This window comes from Chenopodium quinoa, unplaced genomic scaffold (assembly GCF_001683475.1).
Source record: "Chenopodium quinoa cultivar QQ74 unplaced genomic scaffold, ASM168347v1, whole genome shotgun sequence".
Taxonomy (NCBI): Eukaryota; Viridiplantae; Streptophyta; class Magnoliopsida; order Caryophyllales; family Amaranthaceae; genus Chenopodium; species Chenopodium quinoa.
In genome coordinates this window covers 17,653,744-17,679,605 of record NW_018742204.1, presented here as the reverse complement: position 1 = coordinate 17,679,605, position 25,862 = coordinate 17,653,744, and the positions used below count along the sequence as shown (strand labels likewise).

Below are 25,862 nucleotides of genomic sequence, written 5' to 3'. Positions count from 1 at the left end.
TTTGTCTCTATGTTTTTTTTAACAAAGTGCTCATTAATTTGATGGATGGTTTTGTTGTGGAAGTTCTTGGCTGCAGGTGGTATAATGAGACCCCTTCCAAATGCACTCACACATGTTAACAAGCTATACTTCGTCGACAAAGACTTGGATAACTATGGTGTATTTTCTTGCACATTTGGCTTAATTCAAAGCTGCCCATCAATCAAAAAGCTTGCAATTTCTGTAAGTAGCTAGCTTAAACATATATACTATATATATTTATTGCATAATTTGAGACTAATGATGATTATTATGCGCATTGTCCCCTAATAAAATCTCGTGCACTGGTTACTCCAAGCAAAAATTTAGATGTTCAGCATAAATATTGTTGAAAATTAGATAATACACCCGGGTGCACCATGCTCATAGTGCACCCGGGTAAACAAAAAAAGGCGGAAAGAACATGTAGTGTTTGATAAAGAACATACCAATGTTTGACAAAGAACATACCTTTAATATGTTCTTTGAGTGTGATCAGTGTGTTCTTTGAGTAAAATTATATGTTCTTTACATTGTAACTTATTTAACATATGTTGATAAACATATATGTATTTTTGGGTTTAATAATACAAAGTATGTTCTTTGAATTTGGCGTGTATGTTCTTTAAGGTCGTAGTGATGCCCAAATTCTACTTTTATTATCATATGTCATATTTAAATTACTTTTATTATCGTATATTCTTTAAGTTTGATTAGTGTGTTATTTAGGTATTAACTATATGTACTTTACAATATAAATTATGTTCTTTTAACATATGGTATTTTGAAATTTGATATTGAAATCTTAAATTATTTTTAATTGAAAATAATATTAGAGTAAAAAAAATAAATTATTATGGAAAGTTGAAATTTTTTTGGAGAGATAGAAAACTATTTTTTGGGGAAATGATATCTTTGGTAAGAATTTTTTAAGAGGTGATCAACATTGGCATGACTCGCATCCCGACCCGATCCGGCCCGAAATAGGGTGGGATTGGTCAAACCTAAAAATGCATTTTTAGTTAAAACTCAAACCGGGTTAGAAAAAAGCCCGAAAACCCGCTACTTTTCTACGGGTTTGGGCACGATAAATTATGATATGGCCCGGCCCTACTAGATTTTTTATCACCTCTAAATTTTTTCCGTTAATAATGTGTAATTTTTCAGAAAATTTAATTAAGTTTTAATCTCGTTTTTTTTATTATATCTTTATGTTCTTTGGTAATGCATGTTTTTGTCAAATACAAACATGTTCTTTATCAAATACATGTATGTTCTTTATGAAACACAAGATGTTCTTTCCGCCTTTTTTTTATTTATCCGGGTGTATGATGAGCACTGTACACCCGTGTGTATAAACCACGGATTAAATATTGTTACGATAACAAGTTCAAGTTGGATCATCTACTTGAGGTGGAATTTGAGGGCATTACAGGGTCACGCGCAGAGGTCAAATTGATTGAATATGTGCTTTCTGTCTCGAATGCTCTTGAAAATTTGTTTATCGTACTTGGAAAGCTTGATTACAATTCAGCATTTGCGTTGCGAAAAGAATTGATTGGTTTGAAAAGAGCTTCTCCAAATGTACAAATTGTATATCTAGAGAAATCGAAGACGTGGCCATGTGACTATTGTAAGTCTTCTAGTTGTTGTTCTCCTACTCCGCAGGCTTTAGAGCAGTTGAGACTGAGATGAAATCAGTCAGTGATTTGGATACAATACATTTACTTCAACGTTTAAACAAGTGGGAACTTTTTCTATTTTTATTAATTTTAGATGGATTTCAACCTTTTTTTTCTTAAGAAATTTCAATTGTGGAGATATTGTTATGTTTTGAGTATAGTTTAATTCCACCATTGCCATGAGGCCCACAACAAATGTATAAGGCTCGTCGTTTCTTTTTGTTTATGCCCTGTTCTTTTCACATTAAAAAAAGTTAAATAAAATTAAGATTAGTTTAGTATAATGTATAAAGCTCATCGTTTCTTATTTTTAGGCCACGACTCTTCAACTGTCCATTGTTCGTGAGCTTTTGGGTGAGCTGTGATTGTGTCGATATGTTTTTTTGGCCTAGAAGAATGACTTTTCTTCTTCTTTTTTTTTTTTTTTTTTTTTTTTTTTTTTTGTGTATCTAATTGGTTCTTTGAGAATACTAAATGCTAAAAACCAATGTAGAGGTGCTATCTTGATATGTTGATCGATTATGGAATAGGAGAAACGAAATGATTTCCAAAGAGAGTAATTATCCTTGACTTATTGACCGTCAAGGTCTCAATTACTTGTTTGGGAACCAACAATTCATATTCATGAATCATGATAGATACATATAGCACCTTGTATTTCCACTAAGGCCCCGTTTGGTTTAATGTAAAACATTTTCAATGGAAAATTAGTTTTCATAGAAAACATATTTTCAAGGAAAAACACAATTGCAAATTAGTTTTCCTTTGTTTGATTGCATATAAGAAAAATAAAAAATAAGAGTGGAAATGTAAGGATGAATGAGAGGGAAGTAAAAAAAGAGGTAAGGAGGAGAGAGGAAAATGTGACTTCCCTTGTTTTTGGAAGGAAAATGTTTTCCATCATTAAAGATGGAATTTTCTACCCTTGAAAAATTGTTTTCCACTCCTTAACAAACCAAACAAAGGAAAATGGGAAAAAAATGAAAAATTCATTTTCCATGAAAACATTTTACATCAAACCAAACAGGGCCTAATAAATGTGACGCCTCGTAGAACAAATTACAAGTACAACATATTTTCTTTCTAAATTTTCCCATCTAATTCAAATTATATTCACTTTGGAAAACAACGTTTATTAATTGGTACGTGAACAGAATAGACATACGTACTTATAATTACTCTACTCGTATTATATATCCAAAGCAAGCATTTTATGATTCATTCCCATCCATTACAACTTTCATATTCAAACTCTAATTATCATCAAATAGTTTCTCCTTCAAAGTTATCTACAAATGTCGAAGGCAGACAAGATCGCATCAGCAATCTGCCCGTGGTACTTTGTAGAATTAATGAAACAGAAATCTTGGGTATTATTTCTCAGAAAACCACTATATATAATACAAGCTAACACAATCCCAATCAAGATAGATTTAGGAAAGTATCAAAAGATATTGTTAACTACTAAAAATATGCTATCCAATATATCCTAAGATCTTTGGAAAATATATCCTATTTTCCTCAATACCCCCCTCAAGTTGGAGCACTCGGATCAAAGATGCCCAACTTGGAAAGGAGAAAATCAAACTGTGATTTCCCAAGTCCCTTGGTGAAAATATCTGCTAACTGAAAAGAAGTAGGCACATAGGATGGAGATATTAGCCCTTCATTGATTGCATCACGGACAAAATGACAATCAACCTCAATGTGCTTAGTGCGTTCATGAAACACTGGATTTTTAGCAATATGAAGAGCCGATTGACTATCACAAAACAACTTGATTGCCTGAGGATGTTCAATCCCCATACTCAATAATAAAGCCTTTAACCACTTTAACTCTAACGTAGCGGAACACATGGATCTATACTCGGCCTCAGACGAAGAAGTAGCCACTGTAGGTTGCTTCTTGGTTTTCCAAGAAATAGGAGAATGACCAAGAAAAACAAGCCATCCTGTCAAAGAACGACGAGTGAGAGGACACGTCGCCCAATCCGAATCACACCAACCCTGCAAGGTTAGGTCACTAGTTGCACTCAACAAAATTCCTTGACCTGGGGTACCCTTCAAATATCGAACCACACGCATGGCCGCTTCCCAGTGCTCAGAACGCGGCTCTTGCATAAATTGTGACAGAACATGTACTGAATAAGCCAATTCCGGTCGTGTAACCGAAAGATAAATCAATCTCCCTACCAATCGACGATAGGACGCAGGGTCCTTAAGCAATGGACCATCGACAAGGCCAAGCTTATGGTTTTGTGGAATAGGAAAACCACTCGGCTTTGCCCCTAACAAACCTGCTTCAGAAATAATGTCCAACGTATATTTCCGTTGGCACACAAACACCCCAGATGAACTACGAGCCACTTCTATACCCAAAAAATACTTCAAGGGACCAAGGTCCTTCATTTTAAAACAGTCACCAAGATAAGCTTTAAACACAGTCAATGCAGCGGAATCGTTCCTAGAAATAATAAGATCATCTACATACACCAAGACATTAATCTGAACTGTGCCTCTAGTGTATGTGAAAAGAGAGTAGTCAGAGTAGGATTGAATAAAACCATACCCTTTCAAAGATGTCGTTAGCTTTGCAAACCAACATCGCGGAGCCTGTTTCAAACCATACAATGACTTCCTCAAACGACACACCAATGATGGATCATAACTCTCAAACCCAGGGGGCAATTTCATGTACACCTCCTCATCAAGGTCACCATGTAAGAAGGCATTGTGAACATCCATCTGATGAAGATCCCAATTTTTAGAAGCCGCAATTGCAAGAAAAGCTCGAATTGTAGTCATCTTAGCCACAGGAGCAAAAGTCTCTCCATAATCTATGCCTTCCTGCTGATGATTACCGAAAACAACTAAACGATACTTGAGTCGCTCAACTTGGCCATTAGACAAAAATTTTGTCTTGTACACCCATTGACTTCCTAGAGCTTTCTTGCCTAGAGGAAGGTGCTCTAAAGTCCATGTGCCATTATCTTCTAAAGCGTTTATCTCTTCTTTCATGGATTGCCTCCAACCCTCATGCTTCATAGCTTCTTTGAAAGATTTCGGTTCTTTGTCATGAACAATGGCTACGAGAAACTTACGATAATTCGCAGAAAATTTGTCACAATTTATATAATGTGCTAAAGGATAAGAGATACCTGAAGGAGTGTTGGAGGACGGAGTGGACTGAGACGGACTATTAGCAAAAACGGAATGAGTGACATAATCTCGAAGCTTCACTGATGGAATTTTGTCACGTAAACCCCGACCCAAAACCTCTGGTTGTGGCGGCTCAGAGGCGACGGTAGACTCCGGCTGGGACTGCTCGGAGCTGCTGGTGTGAGGCACGGTAGACCCAGCGTCAGCAGGCTCGACTGTGTTGCACTGCTGTTGCTCTGCGACTGTTCCTGCGGTCTCTGGATTTCCAGCGGTTGGAGCAGAATCTGGCAGGACCTTCTGCCCAGCCGTGGAATTACCTGCGGTCGCAGGTTGCTGCGAGTGAGGGGCAGCATGCTCTGTGCTCGTGGCTGCCTGCAAATCTGTAATTTCCCCAGCATTTTCAACACTCAAATCCCCCTGATTATCATCCAACAATTCATACTCTAGAAAATCATCATCCACCCCCCCATTGATGTCATCATGGGACACAATATTCACATCCTCCGGAGTACCATAAGGAAAAACATCTTCTACAAACCTCACGTCTCGTGAGACAAAGAACTCTTTGGACTCAAGATCATATAATTTCCATCCTTTTTTTGCCAAAAGGATAACCCACAAAAACACATTTTCTACTACGACTCGCAAATTTGTCACCCTTAGTCTTTTGGTTATGAGCAAAACAAAGACAACCAAAAATACGAATGGCATCAAAATACGGTGGTTTATCAAACAATATCTCAAAGGGAGTTTTGTTTTTTAACAATGGGGTAGGAGTACGGTTAATTAGATGAACTGCGGCAAGAACACATTCCCCCAAAAATAGATAGGTAATTTTGCTTGAAACCTCAAAGCTCTCCCAACTTCAAGAATGTGTTTGTGTTTACGATCAACCCTCCCATTTTGTTGAGGAGTTCCCACACATGATGTTTGAAAAATTATTCCAGTGGTACTAAAATAATCAAACAAGCAATTAAATTCGGTACCATTGTCACTCTGCACAATTTTAATTGTTTGGGAAAATTGTCTATCAACCATTGCAACAAACGACAAAAACATGCGTAATACCTCAGTTTTATCAACCAACAAATAAATCCAAACTGCTCGTGAATAATCATCAACAATTGTCAAAAAATGACGAGCTCCACATGACGAAACGTGTCGATATGGACCCCACAAATCACAATGTATTTTCTCAAAAATCCTAGAAGCTCTACTATCACTTAGAGGAAATTTATTTCTAGGATGCTTAGCACGCATACATACTTCACACCCCTTAACTAAACAATCTTTATTGCTACTAACATGAGGAAGCAACTTAACTACTTTTTCGGAAGGATGCCCCATTCGACGATGCCACAACTCTAAGTTTGATGTTGTTCCAATGACGCCAACATGATGCACCAAGTCCGATTTGCTAAAATAATATAGTCCGTCCCTCCTAGCTCCCTTTCCAATCAGCTCCTTCGCTTGGTCCTGTATAGCACACATATAAGAGTTAAATTGGACAGTACAATTAAGCTCATCAGCAAGTTGAGATACGGAAAGCAAATTACAACTCAAATAAGGGACAAAAAGCACCCCGGTGAGGGTAAGCTGATTCGATAAACGAACAGAACCAATCAAAGAGGCTAACACTGTGTCCCCGTTAGGTAAACCAATGGGACACTCAAAATTTCGTGTATCAAACAACCAAGAATCATCTCCTGTAACATGGTGAGTAGCTCCGGTATCAATAATCCATGAAGTGACATCAAACTTACCACTCAAACGATTTTCAGACACATTGACATTACCAAACAACCCCGTGATTGCTTTCCATTGCTCGCTTGAGAATACTTGACCATTAGACGGTGCACCCGAACCCAAGACTGCATTGGCACGCATCGAACCTTGACCACGGCCAGCCGAGAGTGGCCTCCCCTGGCTGCCTTCGCCCGTGCTAGGTGGATAGCCATGTAACTGAAAACACTTGCTCTCTATATGTCCCCGTTTCTTGCAATGATTACACACTTTATCAGACCAACATCGTGAAGTCTCATGTCCACCCTTTTTGCACTTTGCACACACCAAGCCACTAGCATTACGGTCAGACACCTCACGACCACGGGCTTGACCAGTACGGACAGCAAAGCCAGCTGCGTGCACTGGTTCCTCTCGAATACGATCAAGACCCCTCACAAGTTCATCTTGAGAGACCTGTTGGTAAGCCTTATTCAATGTAGGTTGTGGGTCTTGTGCTAATATGTTAGACCTAGTTTGAGCGTAATACTCGGAACAAAGACCTAATAAAAATTGTTGAAGTCTATCATCCTCCTCACGCCTCTTTTCATGTTGCCTCCCCACATTACATGTACACTTCCCACATTTGCAATTAATTAAAGGTTCAAGTTTAGCAAGTTCATCCCATAAGAGCTTCAACGTCCCAAAATAAATAGCCACTGTCATATTCTTAGATTGTTCACACCTATTAATTTGGGCCTTTAAATTTTGAATACGAGGACCATTAACCACACAAAACCTTTCATGTAAATCGTCTCATAAGCGTTTTGCATTATCATAATTAGAAAGCAAAGATTTTACCTCCGGATCAATCATGTTCATAAGCCATGAAACGAGCATACAGTGCACCACAACCCAATCCTCCTTGGTTGCAGGCGGCACGCAATCAGTGATAGTACCATCCAAAAACCCAAATTTCCTCCGAGACGAAAGGGCAACAAAGATTGCATGAGACCACGAATCAAAATAATAAAGTCACCAGGTCTATCATGTGCCCCTAGATAGAATGGTGAATTGGTTTCTATTTTTTGTGGTGGCGGTGGTGGTGGTGTATCATCACCGGCCATGGCGAAATTTTATGAGAAAAATACTCTGGCTCTTATACCATGTAGAATTAATGAAACAGAAATCTTGGGTATTATTTCTCAGAAAACCACTATATATAATACAAGCTAACACAATCCCAATCAAGATAGATTTAGGAAAGTATCAAAAGATATTGTTAACTACTAAAAATATGCTATCCAATATATCCTAAGATCTTTGGAAAATATATCCTATTTTCCTCAATATACTTACTGATAAGATACTCGAACTGTTGCCACTTGACGAAGCAGCCAAGATGAGTGTGTTGTCCAAACAATGGAGGACCAATTGGTGCTGTCTTAGGAAACTTGTTTTCAATAGGGATTTCTGGAAGCGGCAGAATCGCAATGGCAATGGAAAATTGGAGTGGGAAACATACACCAGCATCGTCAACAATATCTTACTCCGCCATCATGGACCTATACATGAGTTCTTCCTCGAAATCCCTCGCATTCGACAAGATAACATTTATTATAATGAATTTCTCAATCTTAATCCGTGGTTATGTTTTCTTTCAAAAAACGGTGTCAAAGAAATCACTCTCGGAAATATGTGGTATTCTGTAAGATATGTACCTTTGCCATCTCATATCTATTCCTGCATCGAGTTGGAGGAATTGATACTGAACAGGTATTTTATTTTGAAACCTCCACCCACTGATTTTGAAGGCTTTAAACATATTCGCAAACTTGAGCTCGATTCAATAACAATTGAGGGTGATATACTTCAGAGTTTGATTGCGATTTGCCCCAAACTTACTATACTAACGCTCAAGTATTTGGGCATTAATTCAATTAATCGTGAAGAAGCTGCTGAAATAGCTGATGTCATAAAAAATCTTGCAGCTTCTTGTCATCTCAAGTCGCTTCACCTAAGGGACTTCTTCATATCGTCGTCTACGGTAAGTTTTATGGCTGAACAACTTCACGAATTAGGTTCTATAATGTTTTTAATATACTATACATATTGATTATGTCTATTTTGTTGTGCTAGCTCTTTGTTGAAATCGAAAAAATGAAATTGTTTCCTTTGGCACTTACCCACCTCTGTGAACTGTCTCTGGGAGTACTTGATTTTGATGACTTTGGTGAATTTTCTTGCACTTTCGGTTTTATTCAAAGCTGCCCATCCATTAAGAAGCTCGCTATCAATGTAAGTATCCTATTATGTCCGAACTACTTCAACTGTTTTTTTTGAAACAAAACTACAAGTTTTTAACATTTTGGAAAACAAAATTTTGTTAACCTCATGTCCAATAATCTACTTTCAAGTCTTTACCTTCTAATAAGTTGTCTTCTTTTGCAAATTATTGAGTAATATGACGATGATTGAATAGACTTACCTTGACAGATAAGAGCTTATCGTAATGAGAAATTTGGGTTAGTTTTTTAAACAAATGGATCTAATCTTTTAATGGTTAAAATGAAATAAGAGGGATTGGTTGAATGAACAAATGAGTTATTTATATTTTTAATTAATGTTACCTATAATTTATGGTTAAATTAGAGATATTTACATAAATAATTGAATTATGAATTAATGAGTATTTTTATAAACAATTGTCGCCACACCATTTGGCTAACCAAACAAAAGATTTATTGTTTTGTGGGATAGAGAGAAAGAATTAGTCGGCTTATTTAATACTCCCTCCGTTTCATAATTATGTTCCTGTTTCGCAAATCGATGTAAAATTTTACCCATCTTTGACCGCAAATATCTTTAATCTCACATTAGCAAAAATTATAAAATTTAGATATTAATAATCTACTCACCAAAACGAATCAAACTAGATCCCACATGATTATATTTGCTCTTATAGATTAAGAGAAATTTAGAAGATTCTCTCTTTCTTAAAAAAGTCAAAGATTCAAAACAGGAACATCATTGTGGAACGGAGGGAGTAGAAGATTAGAGTTTAGGGTTGTTTTGGATGTGAAGAAGGGTTATTAGATTGTTAAAAAAAATGAAAATGTGAAGTTTTGTCTTCTGATGTGTGTAGGTTGCTTCAAGGGAAGATGTAGAAAATCAGCATAATTATGATTATGACAATAACTATAAATTAGGGCAACTGGTCAAGGTGGATATTAATGGTGTTACAGGTTCAAAACCTGAGCTCAAATTGATTGAATATGTACTTTCCGCTTCAATTGTTCTTCAAAAATTGATTTTTAAAAATTGCCATTTCACATGGTGGTGCGGATGAGCATGCTGTCAAAGCACTGGACGGAGGCAAAAGTGGTTATCACTTAAGACCCTTGTTTTTGACAGGTTGCTTTATAAGTGGTGCAACATCAGCAGTAATATACTTCTCCATCATAATGGTCCTGTATTCAACTTTTGGCTTTATATACCAGACATATTTGATGAAGGGAGTCCGAATATCAACCAGTGGCTGTCTTTCCTTTCAAAAAATTGGGTAAAACAGATCACTCATAGCTTGTAAACTGTTTTGGCAGGGAAGATGGGGATGAATATCCACCACTGCCTTCTCATATATTCTTTTATTTGTCGGGATTTGGTGAAGTTGAAACTTAATTTATTTTTCTGTCTAAAATCTCCAACCAGTGACTTTAAAGGCTTTACAAATCTGCAAAGCCATGAGCTGCTCCACATAGATCTTACAGCTTTACAAATCTTGCTTCATAAAGCTCTTTTGTTGGGTTTGGCATGAGGCATTCAGTTATATATGTACCCAGCCTTAAAAGCTTAGTTATCGAAGCTCTATTTGAATCTCTAGAAATCAGTAATGGCCAGCATCTTGTTAACATTTCAATAAGTTTGGAAGAAGCAGAGTTTGAATTCTTCATGCACCGGGATTGTTGACACCTTCAAAACTCTTGCAGATTCATATAAACTTCGGTGCCTTCACTTTGGGGAAGGTTTGTGCAGGGTATAATTTATATCCACTGTCAAATACAATTTGTCTTTCATATATATCAGAATTGCAGCATATTATACACTTGTATGTTTTTTTCTTTGAATTCTTAAATCAGTTTGGCCCCTAAATATGATCTTTGTTCTGTTTTTTCTATTGCATGTTCTTGGCTGCAAGCGGTTTCCTGAATACGATGCCAATGGCATTTAATCACCTGGATAGGCTTTGCTTGGCTGCTCTTGATGTGCTGACTTTGATATCTTTCAAGTTACTATTAGCATGGTTCAAAGTTGTCCATGCATCAAGGAGCTTGATATTGAGGTGAGCTAATTATGATTGCTTTCTGAGTTTTTAATGACTTAACTAGTTGATCTGACTTGCAAGTAACAACAAACTTGTCATAATTATATAGCCTGTCGCTATTATAAAGGCTTCCAGGTTACAGCAAAACATTCCTATGACATAAACCGTTGCTGTTGCAGCCTTCAAATTCCTTTTTCACGTCTTTCTTTTGTGGACTGTTGTATAGAATAGTGAAATCTCACAAGAAGTTAATATCATGCTGTTTCTAACAAGATTTTGCCATTTTAAAGTTTAATGTCAAGTTTAAAGTTGCTAGAATTTGGCAGCTCCGTTTATAAATTTATACTCGTATGAAACTAGTACGTAGTCATTTTTGTGTAGTTTACGTGTTGTTGGATTGTGACGAGTACGTATTATATTACCCAAAACAAGCATTGTATATTTGTATGTATTATTAATTATTATTGAGGATATATTTTTTAAAAGATAATAATCGGGAATATTTGGTGGTTATTTGGAGTGTATCTTTTATATTGTTTCTTAATCTCTAATATTACCAAAGGTATTGTATGTATCTCTAGGGTTAACATTGTATATATATTGTTTTTTGTTTCTTGAATGAGAATTAAGCAATCTTACCAACGATATGGCATGCATCTCTAGTGTTAACATTGTATATATATCGTTATTTGTTTCTTGAATGAGAATTAAGCCGTATGTTCACACAAAAATTAACAATTATTTATTTCCATCCATTACACCTTTGGTCTTCAAACTCTAATATCAAATGGTTTTTCCAATAACTACAAATGTCGAAGATCGCATCAGCAATCTGCCCATGGTACTCATTGATAAGATACTCGAACTGTTGCCATTTAGAGAAGCAGTCAGAACGAGTGTGTTATCCAAACAATGGAGGAATAATTGGTGCTATCTTAAGAGTCTTGTTTTGGATGACGATCTCTGGAAGTGGAATTTCCGCTTCAAGAAAGTAGATTATTAGGAAAAGATATATTAGTATATTTACTAAATCTTATTTTGTTTGGCAAGATATATTTTGTTGATATATTTTCTAGCTTATCTTAGGAAAAGATATTGGAAGATTTTAGTTTCCTAGTATGATTATACTTCCTTGTAGCGCAAGGAGAGTGATTGTATAAATATTTGAGGCCTTGGATGAATACAGGCAAGTGATTGAGTTTCAATCTTATCATGGTATCGGAGCTAAGGTTGCTTCAATAAATTTTTTTACCATTCTACCACCATGGCTGGCGATCCACCGCCACCACCACCAACAAAAATAGAACCTACCTCTCCATTTTACCTTGGACCCCAAGATCGTCCGGGCGATTTTATCACCTCTCAAAGACTAAAACTTGATAATTTCAATGAGTGGTCTCATGCAATCTACATTGCATTGTCCTCGCGACGGAAATTCGGCTTTCTCGATGGCACTATCACGAGCTATACTCCTCCTTGCACAAAGGATGATTGGGTCATGATACATTGTATGCTCGTTTCGTGGCTCATGAACACAATTGACTCGGAGGTTCGTTCTATGCTATCAAATTATGACAATGCCAAAAAGTTGTGGGATGACTTGCAACAACGGTTTGGCCTCATCAATGGCCCTCGCATTCAGCAACTAAAATCGGAAATAAGTCGATGTGAGCAGCCCAAATCGATGCCAGTTGCGGTGTATTTCAGCAAGTTATCTGTTTTGTGGGATGAGCTTGATAAACACGAGCCTCTAATCAATTGTAAATGCGGCAAGTGTACGTGCGATATTGGGAAGCAACACGCTGCAAGGCGTGATGGTGATCGACTCCAACAATTTTTGCTTGGGCTAAATTCGGATTATTATGCTGCATTACGCTCTACCCTGCTTTCTCAAGATCCCTTGCCGACCTTGAATAGAGCGTTTCAAACTATTTCCCAGGAGGAACGTGTTAGGGGAATCTCTAGCCACAAAGAAGAGCAACCCGAGGTGGCTGGTTTTGCGGTTCGAATGGAGCACACCTCCAAGCCGCGTTTGTCCTTGGCCGAAAGAGCTGCGATTGAGTGTACTTTCTGCCATAAGAAGGGTCATGATACCACCACGTGCTTTGACAAACATGGGGTCCCTGCTTGGTATATTGAGAAATATGGTACAAAATAAAATAATAAGGGGCCTAGTCGTGGCAGAGGTGCGCCTATTAAGGCCAACGCCACCCTGCTGCGGCAGCTCCACCTTCGGCATCGGCTGCTCCGACTCTCACTGCCGAACAGTGGCAGGCCTTAATGGCCGTTATGGGTAACACACCCCCACCACCCCATCGTGTGAATGGTAAGTGGATCATCGATACCGGTTGCTCCCATCACGTAACCGACAATATTTCTTGTTTATTGGAGGTTCATGATGTGCCTTCGTGCAATGTAGGACTCCCGGATGGCCAGAGTGTAGTTGCCATGAAAGAAGGGGTTGTAAAACTAACGGACAAAATCACCCTTTATAATGTGCTTTTTGTTCCAAAATTAAATTGTAACCTAATTTCGGTTTCACAATTGTGCTCCACTACTAATTGTGAAGTCATAACTAACTCTTCGATTTGTACTATACAGGACCAACGCACGAGGGAGGTGATTGGAACGGGTGATCTAATGGATGGACTATACTATCTTCGGGAGGAAGCATCATTAGCGGCTATTTCAGTTGAAGACACCTTGAAGCTATGGCATAGGCGTTTGGGTCATCCTTCCGAGAAAGTTGTAAAGCTACTTCCTTTCCTTAGTAATTCTAGTGGTCATTTAAATTAAGATTGTGAAGTGTGTCATCGTTCTAAACACACTAGAGACAAATTTCCTTTAAGTGAAAATAAAGCTTCCCATATTTTTGAGATAGTACATTGTGATTTATGGGGACCATATGCCGAACCCTCTTCTTGTGGTGCTCATTATTTTTTAACTTTGGTAGATGATTACTCTCGTGCGGTTTGGATTTATTTATTAATTGATAAAACGAAGGTATTTAAAATATTCATGTCATTTATTGCTATGATTGATAGGCAATTCTCACAGAAAATAAAAATTGTACGGAGTGATAATGGTAACGAGTTCTTTTGTTTGAAAAACTATTTCCCAGTACAGGGAATTTTATTTCAAACCTCTTGTGTAGGAACCCCACAACAAAATGGAAGGGTAGAAAGAAAACACCAACACATACTTAATGTTGCTCGTGCCCTTCGATTTCAGGGGAGGTTACCAATTTATTTTTGGGGGGAGTGTGCTTTGGCTGCGGCTCATGTTATTAATCGTACCCCTTCGGTCCTCCTAAACAATAAAACACCCTATCAAATGTTGTTTGGCTCCCCACATTTTTTTAGTGAACTCCGTGTGTTTGGGTCGTTGTGCTTTGCTCATAATCAACGGGCAAAGGCTGATAAATTTGCGAGTCGTAGTCGTAAATGCATCTTTTTTGGTTACCCCTTTGGGAAGAAAGGATGGTATCTATTTGATCTTGACAAAAAGGAATTTTTTGTATCTAGAGATGTTCGTTTTTTTAAGATGTATACCCTTATTTAGATGCCGTAGGCACAAATATAGATGTTGCTACTGATGATATGAATGCGACTATTACTTTGGGTGATGATACGGAATATTTTCACCCGTATGATGAGGGCAACGATGGCCAGCCACTGCTGCCACCACCTGTGGCTGTGCCGCCGCTGCAGGTGGGAGGGTCACCACCGCAACAGCTGCTACGGCAGCAGGAAGGGAGGAGGAGCTTGGGGATGCCACGACACCCGGTCTAATGGGGTGTGGGCATCGTATTAAAATTCCTTCGACAAGATTCAAGGGCTTTGTTGCTCATACTAATGTGGCTCAAAATAGTTCATCCAAGGATCTTCCTAATCCAGTCATTCCACCTCCCTCGGGTATGTCGTATCCTATAGCACATTATGTTAGTTGTGATAAGTTTTATGCAAAACACCGAAATTTTGTTGCAGCAATAACAGGTGGAAAGGAGCCTAGATCATTTAAAGAAGCTATGCAAGATAGTGGTTGGAAACAAGCAATGAAGGAAGAAATGCGTGCCCTTGAGGATAATGACACATGGACCTTGGAGAAACTACCTCCCGGTAAGAGGGCTCTTGGAAGTCAATGGTTGTACAAAATTAAATACAACTCTGATGGGAGCATTGAAAGATTGAAGGCGAGATTAGTTGTCTTTGGTAATCATCAAACCGAAGGCATAGATTATGATGAGACATTTGCTCCCGTTGTCAAAATGACCACAGTTCGTGCATTCCTTGCCATTGCCGCTACAAAGCACTGGGAATTACATCAAATGGATGTACATAATGCGTTTCTTCATGGTGACTTGAATGAGGAGGTATATATGAAACTTCCACCGGGCTTTACCGCCGATGAACCGGGTCTTGTTTGTCGTCTCCGAAAGTCTTTGTATGGTCTCAAGCAAGCTCCTCGTTGTTGGTTTTCCAAGCTTACTACGGCTCTGAAAAAGTGTGGTTTTGTTCAATCGTACCCGGATTACTCTCTATTCACTTATACACAGGGCTCGATTCAACTTAATGTCCTTGTTTATGTGGACGATTCAACTTAATGTCCTTAATTCTACTGCCTTGAAATTGTTCAAAAATTATTTGAGTAAGTGTTTTCATATGAAGGACTTGGGAGTTCTCAAGTACTTTCTTGGCATTGAGGTAGCACGGAGTAGTACCGGTTTGTTTTTATGTCAACGTAAATATGCACTTGATATAATAACTGAGACAGGGCTTCTAGGGTCGAAACCGGCTTCAACACCCATGGAGCAAAATCATCGCTTGGGTCATGATAACAGCCCCCCTCTTGATGATCCAGAACCGTATAAACGGTTGGTTGGGCGCCTTGTTTACTTGGCTGTAACTCGGCCAGATTTGACATACTCCGTGCATGTACTCTCGCAATTTATGAAGGCGCCACAAAGAGCTCACTGGGAGGCTGCCATCCGAGTGGTGCGCTACTTGAAAAGCACCCCAGGTCAAGGCATCTTGCTGCGTACGGACAACGATCTCACCCTCAACGGGTGGTGCGATTCGGACTGGGCAGCATGCCCACTTACTCGTCGTTCCGTGTCTGGCTGGCTGGTCTTCTTAGGCCGTTCTCCTATTGCGTGGAAGTCCAAAAAGCAGCCCACCGTAGCCACTTCATCAGGTGAGGCCGAATACCGATCCATGTGTGCTATAACCATGGAAATGAAATGGTTAAAGGGTCTACTTTTCAGCCTAGGGGTCCATCATCCTCGTGTTATTCCTATATTTTGCGATAGTCAAGCGGCAATTCACATAGCTCAAAACCCGGTGTTTCATGAACGAACAAAACACATTGAAGTTGATTGTCATTTTGTTCGAGATGCAATTCAAGACGGATTAATTACTCCAATCCATGTTCGCACAAATGAGCAACTTGCGGATATTTTTACCAAGGCCTTGGGTAAACAACAATTTGATTATCTTCTTAGCAAGTTGGGCATCTTTGATTCAAGTGCTCCAACTTGAGGGGGGTATTAGGAAAAGATATATTAGTATATTTACTAAATCTTATTTTGTTTGGCAAGATATATTTTGTTGATATATTTTCTAGCTTATCTTAGGAAAAGATATTGGAAGATTTTAGTTTCCTAGTATGATTATACTTCCTTGTAGCGCAAGGAGAGTGATTGTATAAATATTTGAGGCCTTGGATGAATACAGGCAAGTGATTGAGTTTCAATCTTATCATAGATCAAAAATCAATGTGGGAAACATACAACACAATCATCAACAACAGCTTTCTCCATCACCATGGACCTATACACGAATTCTACCTCTACATCCCCGACAACGGACAAAACAACGGTTCTTATCAGAAAACTCTGAATCTTAATGCGTGGCTACATTTTCTTTCGCACAATGGTGTCAAAAAAATTACCCTTATAAATTATCTGTGCTTATTTGCAGCTATACCTTTGCCATCTCATATTTATTCATGCATTGAGTTGGAGGAATTGACACTTTCCAAAGGTTTTATTTTGAAACGTCCATCTACCGAATTTAAGTGCATTAAACATATTCGCAAACTTGAGCTCAATTCAATAACATTAGACGGTGACATATTTAGCAATTTGATTGCGAATTGTCCCAAACTTATTATACTAAAGCTTGAGCACTGCCTCTACCATAAGAATATTGTTATAGATGCACCAAAACTGGAAAACTTAACTCTAAATGTCTCTTCATCTATTGGATTGTTGAGTTTCAAAAATATTCCGAACCTTGCTAAATTAGAGCTATCTTGGTGTGATTCATCAATTACTGATCGCCAAACTGCTGAAGCAGCTGATGCCATAAAAAAACTTGCAGCTTCTTGTGATCTCAAATCCCTTTTCCTAAGGGACTATAAGTCTAATAAGGTAAGTTTTTTGGCGGAAATACTTGTCGAATGTATAGTGTATAACTGTATATAATTAATATGGTGCTATGCTATACAAATTGATGCATTTTATTTTGTTGTGCAAGATCTTCGCTGCAATTGGAAAAAAGAAAGTTTTTCCGTTGGCACTTGCACATCTCTATGAACTGTCTCTGGGAGTACTTAATTTGAATGACTTTGGTGTATTTTCTTGCACTTTTGGTTTTATTCAAAGCTGCCCATCCTTTAAGAAGCTCGCTATCTCAGTAACTATCTTATAACGTCCAACCTACTTCAATTTTTTAGTACTATTTTGGAACTGAAAATACCTTTTAAGTTTCTTATTTTGCAAATTATATAGTAATACCGAGTACTTGTTTATCTTATTAAGAAGAATGAATCTTATTGAGAGAAATAATTAAAATAATAATATGATTATTTAAGGGAGCGTTTGGTTCACAAAGTGGTATGGGTTTGTTAATAGGAATGAAAGGTGGTATGAAATCATTAGGAACTTGATTCTTAATACTGTACATTGTGTTTTGTTGTTTAAGAAATGTTATTTTATTTTTATTTGATACCATGAGTCATACACATCTCTGTCCTTGGGTTTCTAAATACTATACCATGTGAGTTTTTTTGATACCATTTGTCATACACACCTCTGCCTTTGGGTTTCTAAACACCATACCATTTGAGTTTGAGGTATGTGTTTAAAAATTGAAATTTTTTTAAATTACCAACAAAAAAATGATACCTATTTCAAAAAAAAAAAAACCCATTTATTTTTTTTTTAAATTTTACCATCCCTTAAATTTTTATTTTTATAAAAAAAATATAAAAAAAAATAAATTAAAAAAAAATAAAATAAAAAAAAAACTACTTAGATTCCCACTTTTTCTAAATTTTAGTGGTTTATGACCGATTATCCGTCTTTGGGCCCTAACTCCATTTCCATTTTTTGTTTCATCAACTGCAAAACCTCTTTCCCGCGTCACTTTCTCCATTTTTCTCTTACCTGAAACCACCATGGGAGGCCCTACCTCCATTTCCCTCTTTCCGGTGGTTTTTCCTTCTTTTCTCCATTTTCCTACTTCACTTTCTCTCTCCTCCTTTTTACCTGAAACCACCATAGGAGGCAGAGGAAGGAGCCGTACTCAACTGAAACACTTCAAGCAAAGCAGAGATAACGTATGGAAAAGTGGCTCCAAATCCGACGCCGCTATCGACGGTGAGTACAACTACGGTGATGCTGAAAGAAAACGCAGGGGAACTAAGAGCCATTGAAGACGCCCAATTGATGAATTGTCCCAAGAACTCTAATTCCCAAAAATGCGAATTGAAGTTGGTAGAGGTGTTTTAAAGCTAAAAAATAGCGGTTAGTAGCTGGTTGGGCCCACAGACGGAAAACCTACTGGAACTTTGAAAAAGGTGGAAATCAAAGTAATTTTATAATTTAAATGGTGGTAAAATATAAAATAAAATAAAATAAACGGTTGGTTATTTTTTAAAATGGAGTCTTTTTGTGTAGTAATTAAAAAAATTCCTTAACAATTAGATTTTTCTTAAATAAACGTTAGGGGTATGGATTTTACTCATTTCAACTCCATACCTCATACCTAAATCCTACAAACCATTGCCCCCTAATATTGTTTAAAAAGTAGTATTAAAATGAAGAAAAAAAAGTGATAAATTAAATGCATTTGAAGTATCTTCTGATATATTGATACGCGTTTCAATGTGTAGGTTTCTCGTCCAAACATAAATGTGGAAGTTGAGCACGATTATGATTATGACAATAATTATAAATTGGGTAATCTGGTTGAGGTGGATATTGATGGTGTAACTGCTTCAAAAGCTGAGCTTAAATTGATTGAATATGTGCTTTCTGCTTCAATTGTTCTTCAAAGATTTACTATCAAATTCGGAGCAATTGGTGATGTTGCAGAGTTGAAGGTGCAAAGAAAGTTAAATGGGTTTCAAAGAGCTTCTCCAAAGACACAAATTGTTTTTTAAGAAAAAATTTCAAAGACTTGGTTAATTATGTACTCTGGTAGTAAATTTTTTCTGTGAGACAGCATCCTTGATGCTAAAAAACAACCATTGCTTGATGTTATTTTTCGTTTTCGGTTGTTAATTTTTTTGAAAACAAAAATTAAAAAATAGGAAATAAGAAAAAGGGGTGAATACTTTTTTGTTGTGAATTTCAAAATTATCAAGATTTTAATAAACTTGACTAATGTTTGATTTATTGACATATTCACATGTATCTTGTAAATTAAAAAAACCAAAAAATAGAAAATCACAAGGATGTACCGTACAAACCCTAGGCAAAAGTTTCTAATATATATGAAGTTAAGTCATATAATCATATTAATTACGTTTATTGATACGAGAATTTCACTTCATGCTTATTCCAATTGAGATTTTTATGAACTTAGCCCAGCTTTCATTTCTTATGTCTTCATTCTTTTGCCACTCTTATTCCCTTCTCCGCTCTTGTTTTAGAATTTCTTTGTTTGAACTTACATGGATTGGAAAACCTTTCTGCTTTTGGATTAAAGACAGGTTAGACATGGTAGAAAGTAAGTTATGCCATCAATTCACCATCATTTACTTGGCTAGATAATCCATGATATGACTTACTCGTGGAATTATCTTTATATTCCTTCTGTCCTTAAAAGATTGCCCCAATCCCTTGGTTGCATTCACTTTTTTAAGAAACACAAATGACTTTTAGGGACGAAGGTCGTAAAATAAGTCAAATCATTTTTTTTTTTTTGGCCATGATATTAGAGTTGCATAATGTTTAGGCAGCCAACTAGAGATTGACTTGGTCATGATTTGCATGAAATCTTGTTAAGTTCAACATGGTTTGTAGATTCAGTTTTAAGACTTTAAGAGGGAACTTGGTCCAAGGTTTATTTGAAAACTGGTAACATGGATATCTTGACATCTAGTATAAATCTTGTTAAGTTCTAATTTTTGGAATGCACCAATATCTAGTATATATGCTGATAACTAGATGAAATATATTGCAAGTTTGGACTCGTCTCATGAAGTTGATTTTGAACTCTATCTATTGTGAAGAATTTAACTTTTGTTTCGCTCTCTGCTGAGTACTATACAATGACAATATGTTTCAAACCTTCTAAAAAACACAACATTGTTTGTTAAACTAGGCCAGATTTGATAAGCAATCTGCCAGATATAGTAACTGATAAGATCCTTAAACGTTTGCCATTTCACATGGTGGTGCAGATGAGCGCGCTGTCAAAACATTGTTGACAAAAGTGGTTATCACTTAAAACCCCTGTTTTTTTAAGTAATGTACTTCACCACCATAATGGACCTATATACAATTTTTGTCTATATGTTCCGGGCAAACCTTGATGAAGGAAGTCCAGATAATATCAATCAATGGCTGTCTTTCCTTTCAAAAAACCGTGTAAAAAATCACGATTGTGTATCCTCACCTTATAAAAAGTAGAAGATAGCTCTTAGGAATAGTGTCCTACTAACTATACTCTCAAAAAAGTGTACAAAAATGTATATTTGTTTTTTTAGTTTTTTACCCTCATTAATATGTTGTTTTTTTTCATTAAACCTATCATCAATGAAATTTTTTTTTTAACAAAAAACTTGTATGCTTTTTTTTTTTTTAATGCTTTATACTTCATATGTTATTATTATTATTATTTAAAAAGAAAAAAACTGTACGTACAAAGAGACTGTTTATTATCAAAAGACCGTCTATTTTTACTCCTTCGTGGTTATTCGATCTTCTTATTTACAATATTGTCGTCATTTAATTACAACTATTATTAAGGTTTATTAGCTTTGAAATCTACATTGTTTGATGGCACATGAACAACATTATGGAAATTGAATGAGATTCATATTAAAAAGTGATATTTGAGCAGGTGTTATCAAGAGGTATAAAAAACTTAAAAATCCTAAAATCAAGGAAAATCGATGATAGGAAAAAAAATTGGTATTAATTAATTATGGAGAGAATTTAAGAGGAAAAGTATAACTAACGGAAGAACTTACATTATTAAGTTTTTAGCTACAACAAACATTTCACATTTTAAAACTTCGTATGACCAATGCTCACAAAGAATTCATTTGAAGAAAAACACACTAGGCATTATTGAAACATGTAAATCAATTAAGAGTTCTAAACTGATAATTGCTACTTTAATTATGAAGGAATCGGATGCAAATCAATTAAATACTATTTAATAATAATTTGAAAAAAACACTATCAAACTTTTGAGGGTTTTAAAAAATAACTGTCATAAAAGATTTTTGTGGCTTTCTTATTATATTTCTACATAGCCACCACATAGACACATAAATCAAATAGTATGTATTAAAACTACCTGGTCTACCAACCAAACAAAAGGTATAAATACACGTCAATACAGCTTCTCTGCAAGAGCTAGCCCTTTGCGCGCATCGTGCGCGTAGGCTACCCTAGTTGTTATAAAGGTGTTGAACATCTACAACTACATTATTCTCATACATCTACAACTTAAAGCTTTATATCTAGGATCTCCAACAAGTGACTTCAAAGGCTTTACGAATCTGCGAAGCCTTGAGCTATTCTTTGTGGATCTTGCAGCCGAAACGTTTACCTGAATAACCATGAATTGTCCCCATTTAACTTTCAAAAAGTTGTATTAGTGAACTGGCATGAAACATCTTGTCATCGATGTATCTAGTCTTAAAAATTTAGTTATCGAAAGGTATCATAAATCTTAATCTCTAGAAATCATTAATGGACAACATCTTGTTAATATGTCATTAGATTTGGAGGAAGATTGGGGTTGGAAGATCCAAGCATAGGGGACTGTTAAAACCATCAAGACTCTTGCAGCAAGATTCATATGAACTTCGGCGCCTTCACTTTGGGGATGGTTTGTTGATAGTATAATTTATATCCACTGTCAAATACAAATTGTCCTATATGTATATGTTGAGGATTGCAGCAAATTATATACTACCTCCGATCCAAATTACTCGCAACTTTGGGGTATTATTTGTGAGATATAAAATATTGAGGTGATTAACGTGATGTAGATGTATTTCGTGTTACTATTGGTATGGTTCAAAGCTGTTCCTGCATCAAGAAACTTGATATTGAGGTGAGTAAGATACTAAGATCTATATAATTGATTTGATAACACCCAATTTTCATTTTTCTCTTTGGTAACACCCAATGTTACCAAATATGATGATAACTTTTACAATTTACCAAAGAGAAAAATGAAAATTTGGGTGTTACCAAAGAGAATTTCTCTTTAACTAATTGATCTGACTAACAAGTAACAACAAATTCGCTACAATCATATAGCATATCTAGGGTTGAAGCACAACATTCATATCTTCAATTTCATCTTTTTGTCTTTCTTTCAATGCCTTTGTTTGACGGAATAGTCATTACAATCTCACAAAAGTCGCAATAAGTTAATAACAGGATCGATTTGTCCATTTTTTTCAGTTTTTATATGATAAATAATTGCAAGAAATTGGCAGAGCTATATGTAAGTATGCAACTTCAACCATTTTAATTGTGCAGTGTATGAGAAAAAAAGTACTGTAAAATCAAAAAAATAATAGTTTGAAATGTGGGCCGAATTTGATTAATGTAGGTGAAAAGCTGTGACGTGTTTACAACACTGTCTTGGAAGCTTCGCCCCGACTATGGTGCAATCGGAGATGGTGTTGCCCCCCAAGAATTAACACAACGATCTATCTTAATGTGCACTCAAAAAGAGAGATTAAGAACTCACAATATGCTCATAATTAATTTAGAGGAAAACTGGAAGAAAAGAGAGAGAGGAAGGAAATTGTTTCTGTGGGTATTTTAAAAGCCACGGAAATCAGATTTTTATAGATGAAGGAAGGCATAACTGATGGAGAAAATCAAGCCACAAAATAATTCGTGGGAGGAAAATCAGGGGCAGTTACAAACGTTTAAAAACCGAGTCAAACGTTGTTGCTGGCTTTCGTAACTGAACTATCTCATAAACACTGGAATGTCAGTTACGACTTGGCCCAAAAAGGTAGCCCCACCTCACCGCGCACGTGCCACAAACACGAACCAAACCGGCCGGACGGCGGCGTGCGTAGGGATTCCCCTTCTAGCCCACAACAATAGGGAAAGCACTTCAAACACCAAAGTATAAACACACATATTTAAACCAAGTAAAAACCTTCCTTATCCCATCAATGTGGGACAAAGAGTTATCTTCCAAAAATAAGAAACCTTCCTTCGCATTATTTCCAACACAGTGTAAGTGTACTTGGTGTGAGAGTTCACAGCAAAATGTTGTTATTCCCAGCGGAAACAATAACCAGCACAAAATTGATTTTGTTGGAATTTGTTTAATTGGGCTTAATTGGGCCTAAAATTGCAATACACAAATGGGGTTCTCGTTCCTAGGAAGGGCCTAGAAAGTCCACAATTTATATACACTGAAAGTTGAATTTTCTTTTCCAAAAAAAAAAGTTGATTATTTTTAATGAAAACTTATGTTTACTACATTAATTAAGGTTATATTTTTAGGAAAAAGATGTATGCAGCCCTAAGGACTGCATATAAGAACCTAAAAGTGGAAAGAATTGACAATAAATATACAATTATTACACCGATTTACTCATGAATTGTTGATAAATTCCCAATTTAATACTAAACAAGGAAAGATATTAAATGCTTATGGGCTGCATATAGCATTACCCATATTTTTATTACTCACACCAATTTTATTGCCTGATTGGTACTTTATGGAGTATTTGTTTTATGGATTTTTTGTAAGATTTTCTCACATACTGTTCATATGGTTAAGTTTGAAAAATTAAACATGATAATTTAAATTCCTTCAAATACAATATGTTCATGTGGAACTGTATCCTTTCCATTATACCTGTGGCAAGCAAAATCAAATCTCTTATCTCGGGTTTTGATCCAACTTGTGCTTGCTGTAACCTTGGTGAGGAAACTCCTATACATTTGTTTAGGGAATGCACCAATGCTGCACAGATCTGGCAAATGATTTTTGACAAGGTCAAAAGACCAAAGAATTTTAGCTATGATAAATTCTTTGGTCTAGTATGGAATGATTGGGTGACTTTTAACCTCTCTCAAAATAGCAAATGGGTCACTACTTTCATCCTAGCCCTTTGGCATTTATGGAAGGCTAGAAACAAAAGAATTTTTGAGGATACTGTTTTCTCAAAAATTTCAGTCTTCAATGGTTTTATTATTGACCACCAGATCACTTACCATGTTTTGCAGGATACAATACAGGGAAAGGGAAAAGGTATTGCAGTAGCTAAACCACAGAGATGGATGGGCCCACCTTCGGGATTTGTGAAGTTGAGCGTTGATGGGGGCATGGAAAAATTCTGCCGATGCAGAAGGAGGGGGAGTCATCAGGACCCCATCTGGGGGATGGTATGTGGGGTATTCAAGCAAATACAATGCCATCACTCCTCTTGCAGCTGAACTGTATGCTATCAGGGAAGGGCTAGAGATGGATAAGGAATTTAAGATCAAGTTCCTGGAAGTGGAAACAGTTGCAGAGATTCTTCTAAGGATGTTGCCCTCTGCACTCTCCAATCATCACGATGAAGTAGCTGCTGCAATCATGGATGTTGCCCATCTGCTAAATCTAAAGAGTTGGACTGTCTACGTGGTTCACATTCCAAGGGAGAGGAACAGGATGACCCATAAGCTGGCTCAGTTTTCCATGACCATGAACCTTGATCACAAGATGCACTTCTCAGTCTCTGACTGTGCCTGAAGCTGAGTCAGACTTAGCTGATGTGCATGCTGCAAACTTGTTTGGCAGTGGAAGGTTTGGAGGAAAGGAAGATTTTTTGCTCCTGCTATGATCTAGCAGTGTATGTTTTTAATAGTTATCCTCTTCCTTTTTTGGGAAAAACTTTGGTCTGTAATTTTTGTTTCCACAAAACCTATATACTTTGCTACGGTAACTCTCACTGTGGTGAGATGTTTACTGGGGGTCCTTTTGAAAACTCTGGCAATTAGCCTAATATAATACTTCATCTATTTGTGTTAAAAAAAAATTGTCACTTCTAAGATGTTACAATATTTGTTTCTTTTTAATATTTTTTTTATGAAGTTTCACAAATATTGCTAGGTTAATGTCTCTGTCTACATTATAATACACAATGCACTTTTATTTTTTTATCGGCATTTCCTTATAAGTTAATTCCTTGTATTGGTTTTGAGGCTAATTCATATCGTGTTTCTGGTCTCTTACCTTGAGAAAATCAAAGTTATTAAGTCTAGAATATTACTTCAGAATAGATAAATTGAACATAGCTTAAGTCCATCAGTTCATATCATATAAATTTTGTCTTTCACAACTATCAAGAGCCGGCAAATAGGCAATAACATCACTGATTTAGTGATTTGGGCTGCCCAACGGTCAAAAAAATCTACAATATTCTGTCGTTTCATTAAAGAAATCCTGTTACATTTATGATTTACTGAA

At 36.6% G+C, this 25,862-nt stretch overlaps 3 protein-coding genes across 3 annotated transcripts; all 3 read left to right on the top strand.

The window, feature by feature from the left end:
- The first annotated feature begins 8,277 nt into the window (after window positions 1-8,277).
- LOC110737956 lies at window positions 8,278-10,262 on the top strand. The gene is made up of 5 exons (XM_021918331.1): window positions 8,278-8,628; window positions 8,721-8,879; window positions 9,727-9,826; window positions 9,996-10,053; window positions 10,184-10,262. The coding sequence occupies exons 1-5, from the start codon at window positions 8,278-8,280 to the stop codon at window positions 10,260-10,262; spliced, it is 747 nt and encodes a 248-aa protein (XP_021774023.1).
- Window positions 10,263-16,678: 6,416 nt separating this feature from the next.
- LOC110737779 (F-box/FBD/LRR-repeat protein At1g13570-like) lies at window positions 16,679-19,350 on the top strand. Its single transcript, XM_021918159.1, has 3 exons — window positions 16,679-17,335; window positions 17,442-17,600; window positions 19,081-19,350. Exons 1-3 carry the CDS (start codon window positions 16,679-16,681, stop codon window positions 19,348-19,350), a joined length of 1,086 nt encoding a protein of 361 aa, XP_021773851.1.
- Window positions 19,351-24,728: 5,378 nt separating this feature from the next.
- Window positions 24,729-25,145, top strand: LOC110737696. The gene has a single exon (XM_021918061.1). The coding sequence runs from the start codon at window positions 24,729-24,731 to the stop codon at window positions 25,143-25,145; it is 417 nt and encodes a 138-aa protein (XP_021773753.1).
- The last annotated feature ends 717 nt before the right edge of the window (window positions 25,146-25,862 follow it).